The sequence below is a fragment of the Rousettus aegyptiacus genome, unplaced genomic scaffold, assembly GCF_014176215.1.
Source record: "Rousettus aegyptiacus isolate mRouAeg1 unplaced genomic scaffold, mRouAeg1.p scaffold_m13_p_7, whole genome shotgun sequence".
Lineage (NCBI taxonomy): Eukaryota > Metazoa > Chordata > Mammalia > Chiroptera > Pteropodidae > Rousettus > Rousettus aegyptiacus.
Genome location: NW_023416310.1, coordinates 72,242,619 through 72,256,546, shown reverse-complemented (window position 1 = coordinate 72,256,546; position 13,928 = coordinate 72,242,619). Strand labels below are relative to the sequence as shown.

At 57.6% G+C, this 13,928-nt stretch overlaps 1 protein-coding gene across 1 annotated transcript in view; it reads right to left on the bottom strand.

Annotated features, from left to right (window-relative positions):
* Nucleotides 1-4,724: 4,724 nt before the first annotated feature.
* Nucleotides 4,725-13,928, bottom strand: part of LOC107515941 (Grid2 interacting protein) — a 29,207-nt gene continuing 20,003 nt past the window's right edge. Inside the window, exons 9-22 of the mRNA XM_016155222.2 lie at nucleotides 13,638-13,784; nucleotides 13,285-13,382; nucleotides 13,021-13,138; nucleotides 11,946-12,298; nucleotides 11,145-11,561; nucleotides 10,556-10,643; nucleotides 10,248-10,325; nucleotides 9,681-9,877; nucleotides 9,251-9,406; nucleotides 9,013-9,099; nucleotides 8,151-8,280; nucleotides 7,946-8,064; nucleotides 7,105-7,269; nucleotides 4,725-6,874 (exon numbers count right to left, since the gene is read on the bottom strand). Coding sequence (XP_016010708.2) covers nucleotides 6,803-6,874; nucleotides 7,105-7,269; nucleotides 7,946-8,064; nucleotides 8,151-8,280; nucleotides 9,013-9,099; nucleotides 9,251-9,406; nucleotides 9,681-9,877; nucleotides 10,248-10,325; nucleotides 10,556-10,643; nucleotides 11,145-11,561; nucleotides 11,946-12,298; nucleotides 13,021-13,138; nucleotides 13,285-13,382; nucleotides 13,638-13,784 — 2,225 coding nt within the window. The 3' untranslated portion in view covers nucleotides 4,725-6,802. The remainder of the gene's footprint in view (nucleotides 6,875-7,104; nucleotides 7,270-7,945; nucleotides 8,065-8,150; nucleotides 8,281-9,012; nucleotides 9,100-9,250; nucleotides 9,407-9,680; nucleotides 9,878-10,247; nucleotides 10,326-10,555; nucleotides 10,644-11,144; nucleotides 11,562-11,945; nucleotides 12,299-13,020; nucleotides 13,139-13,284; nucleotides 13,383-13,637; nucleotides 13,785-13,928) is intronic.

Here is a 13,928-nt window from a genome sequence, read left to right as displayed (position 1 = left end):
AGACAGCCAAGAGCCCATTGTGAGAAGGTAAGGAGGCAGCAAAACTGGAACCACGCAGGAGCCACACCTCTGTTCCATACTCTGGTGTCTCAATGGACCTCACGTGCAAAACACAAATTCAAAGATACAATTATTAAGAATTGTAAGACAGCGACTGCGGAGTGTACAACCTTGAGTATGGGGCCCTCGGTCCCTGTGAAACTGGTTGCTCACCCATGAAGCCAGAGCCCTGCTGACAGATATCAGAAACAGAGCAGAAGCCAGAAAATAATATAATACCAGTGATAACTAATGACCTCGCCCACATCTGTAATACTCTTTTTCCTGCATTTTTTTTTTTTACCGCACACTCTTTGGCCACCTCTTTACATGATAATGCTGTGGCGGGGGCGAGTGGGGGAGTGTTCACAACTTTAATAGTGCAAACACTGTAATTATTTTTTATATTTTTATTGAACTGTAATTATATTAACTTCAGGGGTGCCACGAGATTCAATATTCACATATATTAAGAAACAATCACCATGATAAGTCTAGTTAACATTCATCATCACACAGTTACAATTTTTTTCTTGCGATGATGACTTTTAAGATTTCCTCACTCAGCAACTTTCGAATACACAATGTCGTATTAACTACAGTCGCCATGCTGTACATTACATCCCAAGACATATATTTTATAACCAGAAGTTTGTACCTTTTGACCACCTTCACCCATTTCATCCATCCCAACTCTGACAATAATTTTTGAAATATTTCCTAGAGAGAATAGAAAAATGATCTTTTCTCCAGCATGGTTGATTGGGGGGAAAAAATGAGTTTTTAGTTAGGACTGTTGTCGCATCTGGAAAAACCCCAATCAAGTTATTTCATATAAAAGCTGCAAGATTTCAAGGCGTTTCTAGTTTCCTTGCTCAGGGACTATGAGCATGTGATGCTTTTTGAATCGGTGACACTAATTAACCAACTTCTTGTATTTCACAGTTTTGTTAGTTTTAAGATATGTCCACAGATTACTTGACACTTCCCTTGAGAAGGGAGCTTAATCTCTTCCCCTTGAATGTCGCCTGGACTTAGTGACGCGCTTCTAACGCGAGAAGAAACTGACCAAATAAAAATGTCTCCTATATCTGTGATCCCTTATGACTCAGCAGTTCAGCTCCTGAATCAGCATTATTGTTGGCCATATATACTGCATTTTTCAGAAATATCGCTTGGTACTTAGCATAAGGAAAGGCTAATCAAGGATATGGGATGAATTTCTTGAGCAAGTGAGAAATGGTTCGCTATTCTTGCTACCGACACATCTTTTGGAGACCTGCAGTTGCGGGTAACTAAGTAATGTGGTTTTTGCAAGTGTTATATATTTCAAAGACTTCTACCACCTGGTAAGTGTAAATATCTGAGACCACTTTTAAAATCTTGGACCACTCAGAGGCCAGTATAATTTATGTCACTGATCCCCAGTTTTTGGACATCCGGTTGCCTTGGATGTGCCACTCATTGGCAGGCATCGCCAAAAGAATTGATTTGTGTCGTGAGATGTTGCCAAATTACATCAATATTTACGTACAGCATATACCTGTGTATTTCAGTAATGGGACTGTATATTCCTCAATACACACATGTAGTTTTGAATAATATGAAATTATTCATAGAGAACAACTTTCTGCCAATTTCTTCCACCGGTCAGGATTAAAGTAATAATTACTTAAAGACCCCTGGAATTCTGAGGATGGTTTTCTCATGTAGTAGGTTTGATGGCTGACACAGACATTCAGAAATGGCAGTAAGTACACGTGCCGTGGACCTCGCTCTTTCTCTGGCCCAAGAGAAGCTTCTACCAAGTTTCCGTAACTGCTGTCTAGAGAGTAGCCACGGTGGACCTGGAATCTCCAATTGCGTATTCTTTATTTTTCACTTATTACGTCACAAGCATTCTCCCATGACCTTAGCAGTCCTTCAACATTCTGATCGCCATGTTTATTCCTACACGCGACAGCTACATTACTGATTTCACTGACCCCTGATTCTTGGACATCCCAGTTGCTTCGGACTAACTCCGCAAGGGATATCCATGCGTCTCGATGTCTGTTTGCACTTCTGACCATGTCTGTGGGGCAAATTCCCTAGTCGGGTCTTTCTCCTGGGGTTTCCTTCCTCGAGGAGCTTCGGGGTGGTGGTGATGGGGTCCCTGGGCGATGTGGTCATGTGCTGCACATCTGTTTTGGTGGCGGCTGACACTTTGGCTGGCTTCTACGCTCAGAGCCGCCACTTCCGCCCCAGCTGTTTGCATCCCCTGAACAAACAGCTGTAAACACAGCTGTTTGTAACACACAGCTAAGGCCACGTCCTGGTGTCTGCACAAAGCTCGGCGGAAGATATGGCGCTTCCGGATGGATGCTCTCATGTCAGGTCCGGGCCTCTCTCCTCACCGTCCTCACGGGGCAGGACCCAGCTCACCTCCCCCTGCTGGGGAATCCCAGAGAGCTTCCTCCTTCTGCACCCTACAGACTTTACTGCCCCTGGATGCCGACAACAGGGACATCTAGTTCCTTCTGTGGAAGCCCCCACACTAACCCCACGAGGTCACAGTCACTCTATTTATTCACTGTTGGGAACATGGGGAATCCAGTCAAACTCTCTTTAGAGAAAATGCTGTCCTTACCTTTCAAGGCATTATCAGGATAAAGATGTAGTTCATCTGCACAACTAAACAGACCCTGAACCCCTTGGTCTGTGGAATAGCATTCGGTTTCACAGTTTTCCTCCAGAACATTGTGTGGGTCCTGCCTTCCTGTGCCCAAACGCCCCTTCGGGCCAAATTTCCTAAAACAAAGGAATGAGGTAATCAGCATCTTTCCAACCAGGATTCAGAACTGCCAACTCGCCCCCAGCGTAGCTCCCTGAACAGCATATAAAATAAATCCAGTCCCCTTTTAGCGGGTACACGCCTTACACCCCAGGGTAGTATGAATGCGTCGAATGGCACAGATGTTTTATTTCAGGGGTTGCAGACTCACAGCTGGGCTCCATCTGGCTCATAGAAATGTTTTCTTTGCCTCGTGATTAATTGATCGCCTTTTTTTAAAGTTCGAGTTGATTGGCAAAATTTTATCAGGACATTTTAAATAAAAATCTGGGTTTCTGGTTTTCTTTGAGAAAGCCTGAAGATCAGGCATCACAAGGCGGGCCTTCCCACGTGGAGGTCCACAGCCGGTGGGGCGGTCAGGGGTTCCCCCCTGTAGACAGGCATGCGTGCTCCAGCTCCCTGGTGCCCAGCCTGCCTTGTCGTCTCTCCCCTGTCCCCGTCTGTCAGTAACTCGTCATTCTTGTCCTTATGTCATTAGTTCCTTACCCTCACCCGCACCCCATCATGCTTGCATTGCTTGTTTGGCCTCTGTAGACTCTACTTTGCAATCCCAGTTTGAAAGGTTAGGCTATAGGTGGCCAAACTGATTTATAGAAAGGAGGCATTTTCTTGAGCAGCTTGGTAGCCCCTTACCTTGATGTCATTCTGCTTTGGTTTCCTGGGCAATCGAAACCTTGCCGTGCGCAAAGGCTAGAAGCAGCTGGGCCAATGGGAAATCGAGTCGATGACAGGGTTATCAGCGAGAACACACCTGCTAGATGAAGCCTGGGTGTGTGAGAATTTGCCAAGGGAGGGTAAACAGTGCCCAGTGCTGCTTTAATAAAGGTCAAGTAAGATAAGCACAAACAGCCCTCCCCGTAGCTCCTTGTAGGGGTGAGAGCAGGTTCAGGGAGATGATTGGAGTGAAAACCAGACTGCCATGTGCCGAGAGGTGAGCGGATGGTGAGGACGCGGAGGCAGCCAGTGTAGACAGAGATTTGGCTCTAAGGTGAGGGTGGGGAGCGAGAGGGCATCAGCTACTGGCATCTTAGACTATCCTTCTGGGGGGCTGCAGTGGGAGGGATATTTACAGTCAGTGGGGAGTGAGCTGTGGTCGCTGGTGCATTGGGACACCTGGGAGCTTGGGGGTGAGGGGGAGCAGGAAGATAGCACAGACAGAGAACTCGCTCTGAACTGGAGGTAAGGGCAAGGTCAAACGTCATGGGATGAGGATGAAGGCGGGTGCAGAGAAGTTTGCAGATGGAGAAGGTGAGAAAATCCTGCTTGATGGGATCCTTTCTCTTGGAAGCACCAGCTCAGTCCAAAGATCTTTGAGGCCTCCTTGGAACTAGGCCTGTTATATCCTTGACACTCGATAAGAGAGCGTTAGGGTCGAATTGTGTCCCGTCCACAAGTTCATATGTTGGAGTCCGAACCCTCAACATCTCAGAATGTGGCTACATTCAGAGACAGGATCTTTAAGGTGATCATTAAGGTTAAGTGAGATCATATGGGTGGGACCCTAATCCAACAGGATTCGTGTCCTTACAAGAAGAGGAGATACAAGGATGCACACACAGGGAAAAGGTCGCGTGAGGGCACAGCGAGAAGGTGGCCATCTGCAAACCACGAAGGAAAAACTAAGCCTACTGATAGCTCGATCTCGGACTCCCAGCTTCCAGACGGTGAGAAAATAGATTCCTGTCTTTTAAGCCACTCAGCCTGTGGTCTCTGGTTATGGGAGTCTCAGCCAGCTAAGGCAAGGAGGAACAAGAGGTGGTAAGAAAAGAGGTAAGGGCTTGATGTACGAGTCACCGGTATCTGTGGTCCGTTGATATTAAAATTAAAAAACAGAAAAAATATATCAAGCAAAATAAAGAAGATATTTCCACTCAGAGGATGGGCTTCGGATTTAGACAGACCCACGTTTTCCAGCCAGCAAGTCGCATAACCTTCCCGAGTTTCAGAATTTTTATTTTGAAAAGGGAGATAACAAAGGGGCGTGGTGACGGTGAATTAAAATGAAATGTGTCAAAACGCTGCCCACACTACCCAGTGACCACTGCCTGATGTTACTAGAAACAGCAGTGTGTAATGAGGCTATATTATTTTGGTGGTATTATTGAGAGATAAATTCCTGGGGCAAAAGTGCCTGTATTCACACCTCGTCATTGTCGTGAGGAGTTGGTGGGGGGTATGGCGCAAATACTGACTCAGCTGTAGAACCGCCATGAGAGACAACCCTAGGGAACCAGACTCAGAGGGGCTGACTCGTGCTCGCAGCCCGCATGATGCCCGGCACACAGTGGGCAGTCAAAGGGTGTTGGCGAATGCATTCATGAATGAAGACAGTTTGCTGAGAATATTCAAAGACTGAACATCCATAACCATCTGTTGATGGGTGTGTTATTAGTCAATTTCTTGGTGTTGCCAATGACAGAACCCCATTCAAACCAGCCTCAGACAAAGCAAAATTTTGGCTCTTTTTTCTTTTTCTTTTTCTTTTTCTTTTTTTTACAAATTTACAAATGGAGGGGGAGTTTGTTAGCTTGGAAACTGACAAGTCCAGACACCTGCTTCAGGCGCGGTTGGATCCAGGGACAGAGACGTATGGCGTGGTCCTCTTCTGCTCTCCTGCGTTGCCTTTACACCCAGGCAGGTGCGCTCCAGGAGGTGGTCCTGGCAGCTCCCTCCCGGCTTCCACCCTCCATTCACCCGGCAATTCATCCGGAAGAAAGGAAGCCTCCCTTTCCAAACAGTTCTGAGTCTTGAATTGACCCTCTGCCACCCAGCCAGGGTCATGAGACCATCCTTATCCAATCAGCACTGCTCCAGGGCCTGGAAGTAGGGGAAGGATAAACCCCCAAAGAAAAAACGGGGAGCTTTCTCCAGCAGGAGGGAGACTGGTTGCTAGGCAGGCACAGACCCCTGCTGCCCATGGGACCGAGTGTATCTGGTGAGGACCCAGGTCACCCATGGGTGACTAGGTAAGAGAGAGAAGCATGCTACCCGGAGGACACACAGAGATGGGTAACAGAGCTGTGTGGGTCCAGCCAGGACCAGGGGCACTGAGGATTTATACCGGGGGCCCTGGCCAAGGGGGCACGTGGGAGATCGATTGCAAAAATTCTCCACCCACCCCTGAATTCACATCTTCTGCAATGTGACATCCAGCATCTCTCATCAAGAGTGGAGCCTATTTCTTTTCCCCTGTGTCCCGGGCTGGCTTTGTCACTTGCTTTGACAAAAGGCTGTGGTGGAAGGGATGGTCTGCCAGTCCTGAGCTTAGGCCCCAAGGGGTCTTCTGTGCCTTTGCCGGCTCTCTTAGACCCCTGCCTCTACCCTGTGAATGAGCCGGGCTCAATAAGCTGGAGGATGAGAGGCTACACGAAGTCACCAGCTGTCGTGCCCAAGGTCTCAGACGTGACTTACAGATAGCTGCAGATTCGGGAGTGGGTCCACTGAGCCCAGCTCGGATTGGAACTGCCCCGGTGACCCACAGACTCATCAACAGTAAGTGGCTGCCATTTTAAGCAACTGGTTTTGGGACAGTTTGTTACATGGCATTGTGTAGGCAGGGGCAAGACGCAGGGAGCCAGTGGAGTGTGGGCACAGACAGGCCCGGTGGACAGACCTCCCGGGGCGAACACACCAGTGCCCACGGGCGGCCATGGTTCACCTTCTTGGGGAGTAGATGCGCTGGCTCCTGCCTGGTGCCCCCAGCACTCAGAGCTGGGGCTCAGCCTGGAGAGGGGGGCCCAGCCGAGCCCCACACCTTGGAGATGGCTGAGGTAGCTGGTGACGCGGGCGCAGCGGACGCCGCGGCCTGAGGTCCTAGGCGTGCAAGGGACACACGCAGCCCAAAACTCAGGGGAGTCCAAGCTACCGGTGGGGGCGCAGCCAGCGGCATTTCTCTGTGCTCTAGTTGCAGGGGGTGTGGGGCTGCCACTGTCACCAGGCCAGGGGCGACACCATCCCTGAGCTGCGCATGCCCTCCCCGGCCTGCAGGTCGCTGAGAGCTCGCTGAGGAGAGAGGAGCACATGGAGAGGGCTTGGTCAGTGGTCCCAGGAGCCCCCCAACACCAGTCCTGCCTCATCTCCCCAGGCCAGAACCAAGGCACAGACCCGCCAGCACCAGCCTGGTTGGGTGGGTTGTGTGGGGCCCCTTTTCTGGGCTTCGGCAAGGGCCCCCACGCCGCCTCATTTGACCTCTGACTCTGACCTCTCCTGAGGGGCCTCTCCACGTGGCTTACCTCGAACTTGCTCATGAACTCTGCGAAGATGCCGAAGAAGGCCTCGGAGGTGGTGGCCTTGGAATCCTCCCCGAAGAAAGCCAGCGCCTTGCCCAGCTCGTCCATGGCCTCGCGCTGCAGCCCGTCCAGCGCCCGCAGCACCGGCTGGGCTGTCTCCAAGAACGACTGATGGGCCTCTGTTAAGGACTCTATGGACCCGCTGGTGTCCCCGGGCCCCAGACAACGGCCTCCTGCTCTGCTCCCGTCTGCCCCACACCTTGTGCCGAGCTGGGACCCACGCCCGGTTCAGAGGCCCCAGGCCCTTTGTCCACGGCCCACAAACTCATCCTGAAACCAGCCGCTCCAGCTTCAGGCCTGTCCCCTGCTCCTCTCTGCAGGACAAGTCCCTCTTCCCTCCTGGCTCTGCTCAGATGCCACCACCCCCTCTCCCCTAGCTATACACTTGGAGCAGCCCCCGTCACTCTCCGGGCCCTGCCGTCTCTTTTTCTATGGCATTTATCACTGTCTGAGCTCGGTGGGAATGTCCCCTCTCCTCGCTGCCTCTGCTGCCAGGGCCTGACAGGCCTCTGCCTGTGGCTCGTGACTTAAGTCTGGGCTCTTCTGTCCCTGAGGACAGATGGGGCGAGGCAGTGGCTTCAGGGCAGTCAAGAGAGTTCATCTGCAATTGCACGTGGACTTGGCACGAGCACTTGGACCTGAATGAGCCCGGCGGACCCTCTTCCAGCACCCCCGGTCCCCCAGCAGCCTCTGCGCAGACACTCCGCTGGGGCCACACCTGGTGCTCCCTGACACCCCTCCCCAGGGGCCACTCCAGCACTGGGACAGACTGCACGGAGGGTACCGTCATGACCACGGCAAACTTGTCCTCACTGGAGGGGACCATGCTTTGGCAGGCGGCCTGAATCTCACTGATGGTGCCATGGAGGTCAGCCAGGTCACTCGTCAGGGCCCGTTGGTTCACTGTAGGGAAGAGGACAGAGCCTCACGGGCCACGCTCCCAGCCGGGACAGCAGCGCCTCTGCTCCGCACCCGTTCACCCAGCCTACCTTTGGCAGCCAGGGGCACAGTGGGCAGGTCCCGGGCGCAGCCCAGGAGTTCAGGAAAGTGCTGGCTCAGCGATCTGGCGAGGACGTGCAGGAAGGTGGACTTCCCGTCCACGGTCTTGGTGGAGTTCAGCTGCAAGTGACCCCCCAACGCACATCCTCCTCAAGGACCCCATCGGATTCCTGACCACGTGCACCCACATGCTGCTTCTCCCTGACCGTGGCTTCGACCCTGGCCCTCAACGCTCACCAACTCCAGAGCTCGAACACCGATGGCCGGCATTCCATACTCTGAAGTCTTACCTGCAGGGCTGCCGCCGGCCTCCCCAGGGGTTCGCAGGTTCCCTGGCCCAGCTCTTGGTGACCTCTCCCTCCTCCCAGGAACCAGGACCCCAGCTGGCAACTAGGGGAGGGCCCTAGGTTCTTCTGCCCTTGTCAGTAGATACAGCCCAAGATTCTCTCATCCCAAGGGGATGGGTAGCCTCATTCACAGATCTTCCCTCGTGTGGTTTTCTGGAAGCATCTGTGGCCCATCTGAGTCTCAGACATCCTTAACCATTTGTATCTATCTAAAAAATGGACCCTCCTCTTCCTCCTGGAGCTGACCCTCCCTGCTCACTCTACTCCACTGATCCAGCCTAGCTTGGAAGAGTACCCCCGCCACCCCCACCCTACCCTGGGCCACCCACCAACCTTTGCTGCAGTCATACCCTGGCGGGCAGGCAGCCAGCTCTTCCTCCCGGAGAAGGGCCCTCCTTGGCCATGATGTTCTCCTGCCCTCTGCCTGCCACAGCTTGTTTGGGCCCCGCCTCTCCACCCTCCGTGGCAAAGCCAGCTAATGGATCACTACTGACGAGCCCCTCACCTCCGTCAGAAAGTTGATTTTGAAGCCCGTGGTCTTGTTGGTTTTGGGCTGTCCGTCGTTGAGATAGTTGCCCATGGCCAACACGAACTGGAAAAGAAGGTGGGCAGGCAGGCACTTGCCCCACCCCTCGGCCCCTGGCCTGCACCCCCTCCGCATCAGGATGGACTTCCAGGCCGGAAGCCCCAGGGGCAGGGGGCAGGGGCTGGGTCGAGTGACCGGGGAGGGGGTGCGCCCTGACCTCCAGGATCTTGGCGAGCTTGCGGCTGTTCTTGAGCTCGAGGGAGGCCTGGCGCAAGCACTCCAGGCTGGCCCGGATCTCCTCCGTCTTCTCCTGCAGGGTGGCCTGGAAGTGGAGGCTGCGCAGGCGCGTCTTGTATTCGGGGACCGACAGCATCTGCCCGGAAGGCAGGGCCAGGATTCATCCACCGCCAGGGGCCCCACGGCCCCACCCGGGCCCTCGGGAAAATTAAGCACAACCTCCAGGGGGCACCCTCATCCCACCTACATTGGACCGCGGGCGGGAACTGCCCACTAAAGGTGTGAAACCGGGACTCGGAGGTTTGAGCTCGGGACCAACGCAGCCCCAGGCCAGAGCGAGCCCGGATCCAGGCGGCCGAGGCCGCTGGGCGGCAGCGCCTGACCCCGGGCGGGGGTCACGGTCGCCGCACCTGAAGGACGAACTGGTCGGGCTCGCTGAGGCGGCCCGGCGCCTCCCGGAACGCCTGGTAGCGCAGCTCCTCGTCCGCGTCGGGCGCGAACAGCAGCAGCTGCGCCAGGTGCGCGGGCTCCAGGCGCCGCGGCTCCATGCTCATGAGCACCTGCCGCAGCTCCGCCGGGCTCAGCTTCAGGTGCGCCAGCAGGATGGCTGCGGGCGGGGCCGCTAAGGTGAGCCCGGGCGGGGCCTCGAGATCCACCTGGGCTACGGGATGGAGCCTGGGGGGAACCAAGAGGCTAGGGAGGGGCCTGGAGGCGGGGCCAGAACCAGGGCGCCAACCAGGGGGCGTGGCCTGTGGGCGAGCCCAAGCCCGGCACCTACCCTGGAGGGACCGGGCTGGGTGTGGGACCTGGGAGGGGACCTTCGCGGGGCCGGACGGCTGGCGAGTGTGGAGGTTGGGGAGGGAGGAAGCCCTACAACCGAATCTCTGTCATCCATGGGGCGGACTCGCGGCTCTGCGGCCCAGAGGGAGGGGCCGCATCCTGCTCCCTACATCCCCTGGGACGCCCCGGCCCCTCACAGGTGTTGTAGGCCTTCTTGTGCGACAGGATCTCCACCACTTCCTTCTTCCTGAAGGGCTCAGGCCCGGACACTGGCTCTGGAAGAGAAGCTGATGGTTTAATGAGGGGAGGCTAGGCCGAGGCTGCCGCGGAGGGCCAGGAAGGGGTGCGGCCACCCCCAACAGCCCAGACGCCCCCTGACCAGTAAGTAAATGGCAGTCAGTGCAAACCTGCAGGGCTCCAAGCCCTGGGATGCCACAGAAAGCAGCAGGTGGGCTGTCACATAGAGCCTGGTATCGGGGTCCCCCAGGGCCCTCAGGCCACTCACTCGCAGGTTTCTGGGTACCAAAGTGAAGCTCCAGGTCAAGGTATTTCACCATGTCACTCAGCTTGTCATAGTCGGAGTCTTCCCCCAGCTGCGAGGGAGCGCGAAGGCGCGGAGTGAGGAGGAAGGCTGGCAGCTGGATACCGCCCCCCACCCCGCCCGCCCTCTGAGGGCTGCTCCCCCCCCCCAGGGATGGCCCCCGTCAGCCCTGAGGTACACCTGAGGAGTCTGCAGGAGAAGCGAGCTCGTCCCAGTTATCGGGTGGTGAGCCGGCTCCTCTTGGGGTCAGTGACTCACACTTGGACACCCTCCGGCCAGAAGCCAGTGGCTCACTGGGGCAGGGGAGAGGGGCTGCTATGGCGCTGTAGCCCACCAAGGGGGCTTGGAGGTGGCTGAGGGGTCTGGCCCTGTCCTGAGGTGTCCTTTGCAGGGAGCGAGTTCACCAGAGCTGCCCCGGGGTCCTGATTCGTGGGGAACTAACTCAGGGAGATGCCAGGGGCTAGAGTGTGGCCAGGTCTTGTTCTCTACCCAGGCCACCTGCCCAGGCACCCTTCTCCCGGTGCAGGGCCCTGTGGGGCCCCAGGTCACCTACCTGACCCCAGATGGTGCCTTCCGAGTTCTCCACCTGCTCCCATCGCAGGCGCTTGACGCTCATGTGGCTGGTCTCACTGCGGCGGTGGCCCAGGCCCCGGGACAGCATGGGGGGCGCACAGGGCACGGGTGGGGGCAGGGGCGGCGGGGGCGGCGGAGGGACTGGGTGGCTGAGTTGGGTGAGGGGTTTGGCCAGCGTCTGAGTGGGGCCCCGGGGAGCGTCGGAGGTGCGGGCACCGGGCTTGGGGTCATGAAAGGGCAGGGGCGGGGGCGGCGGGGGGCTGAGCGGGGGCGGGGGAATGTGGTCGGAGACAGAAGAGTAGGTCAGGGAGCTGCCTTCCTCGCTGCTGCTGATGCACTCGCTGGCGCTGCTCCGCTCGTTGGTCACGAAGCTGCCCTGGTCATCGTGGAAACTCATCTGGCGGGAGCAGAACAAGGCAAGGGGAGGGCTGGGCTGGGCCCAGAGACGCGGGAGCGTGGGGCGCGAGGCGAGGGAAAGCCAGGTAGTGCGGGGCAGAGGATGGGGTAGCCTAGGGACAGGCCCGGATAGCCTGGTGGGTCAGCCTGCGGCTGCGGGTGGAATGGCCTGCCGAGGACTGGAGTAACCTGAGACGGGGAGCCTTGGGTTAGGGGTGTCATAGCTTGAGTCGAAGGGTGTGATAGGATAGCTCGAGCCAGGGAGAACAGTGGCTTGGGACAGGTCCCCAGGGCAGGCCTGTCGTAGGAGCCCAGGACCCTGCTCCTCTGGCAGACCCCCTCTGGCACCTGCTCCCCGGCCTTCCACATCCGCCTGCACGCTCACCTCCTCATAGTCATTCTCGGGGCTCAGGAAATCATCCACGACGGTGACCCGGGGGCCCAGCTGCTCACTCAGGGCGTCCAGGAAGCGGTCAGTATCCCGGCTCCGCGCAGGCCGGGAGAAGGTGAAGAGCTTGCGGCTAGGCTGGCGGGCGAGGTCCGGGCTGGGGGGGCTGTCGGAGTGGATGGGCCCGTGGCCTGGCTGTGGGGAGGGCGCCCTGCTGCTGTCCAGGCTGGCGTAGGGGTGGGACTCGGAGCTGCTGGGGGAGGCCGGGCCCCCCGAGCACAGCGGGTAGTAGCAGGGGGAGGGCACAAGTCTCTCGCTGGGCCATGAGACGCTGGACAGGGTCCTGGGCCCTGGGGTGGGGGAGGGTGCGTGAGGACCCCTCTTCAGCCAGTACCTGGGTTCCAGGTGCAGGCTGGAGGGGAGGGGCCAGGGCAGGTTGGCTGTGTGTCCTCCCGACACAGCACGGGAAGACCTGGGTGACCCCGTCCCCCCACGCTCTTCCTCGACGGTGATCAAAGGCCGGACGGGAGGACTGCTTAGGCCCAGGACAGGCCAGACCCCAGCTCATCTTGAAAGGAACACCGGGGGTCCCGCCTGGGAACCACTGAACACGAGGGCCGGGGGCCTTCTCCGGGTCCCCGACCACGGTCACGAGCCGCCTCCCACACCCAGCAGGCCCTTGGCGCACAGGAGCACCAGCCGGGGGCCCCGCCTTCTGAACTGCAGAGAACTCATCACCTGTGTCCTTTCCAGCTATGCCATTCACAGACCCAGACACGCACTCGATAGTTCATCCCATAGCCACATGCTAACTTGGGGACCCCTCTGGGGCAGCCCTCTGCTTTCTAGATCCACAACAGGGCTGAGGATCAGAGAGGACATGTAAAGACAAGGACAACCCTGACCTTGACGCTCCCCACCCCCAACCATGACGGCTGCTGGGGTTCCCTGCAACTTAGTTCCGTGGCCATGGAGCAAAGAGGGGGCTCCACGTTGTGCCTGGAGGTGGGGTAACTCCCAACCAGTGGACAGAGGCCAGCGCCTGACAGGAGCCGGGCTGGTGGAGCCCCACCTGCCGTGCCTGCCGGGTTGGGCGCTGGTGGGGAGGCGCGAGATCTCGACGTGGTCCCCATCTTCCCTTTGAAGCTGCTGCTCAGTCGGGACTCCAACTCCGCGTAGACGGCCGACATCTGTGCCAGGGGCGTCAGGCTGAGTCCAGCCACCCTCGCCTCCCCCGCTGGCCCTGGCGGGCCGCAGAGGCCAGGCCTGCGCAGTCTGGGAGGCAGGGTCGGCCCCAGCCCCCCACTGACACCACCAGGGAGCAGATAGGTCTCACCATCTTGGGATTGGGGGTCTCGGGGAGGGACGTGCCGTCACCCGCCTGGCGCTCGCCTGGGATCAGAGGAAGGGGCATCTCGGGGCAGTCGCTGGGACCTGCCAGGAATGGGGGGCAGGGCAGAGTCGGCTATGGGAGGGTTTGGTGACCATTTCCGAGCTCTAAGGCTCAGGCTGCAGCCCAGCCACAGGCGGGGGCCGTGGAGGAAGAACCCGCCAGCCCTGCAGACCCGGAGGGTGTCCGCTCGGCCCATCCCCGGGGGCTTCTCTTCCCACCAAGCCCGTTTGCAGCTGGAAGACCGAACTCCAGTTTCACCCTCACACCCTTTCCAGCCTTTTGGCCCGGGGCCTTACCGCAGCCCAGGCTGGCCTCTAGGCCCGGGGACCGGAGGCTGCGGCGGCACACGGAGGAGGCCCGCAGGGAGCTCCGGGGCTGGAGCTCGGGCACTGGCTCCGGCTCTGGCTCCAGCTCCGGCTCCAGGTCCAGCGAGGGCTCAGGCTCTGATGTGGGACATGGAGGCGGGATGGGCCCTCGTCCTCTCAGCTGGACATGGAGCCACTAAACACAGGGATGGTGGGCCCAGCCTGCCAGGGTCCAGGACAGCCCTCAAGCGGAACAGGATCCAGGAACAGGATCACGGGGGT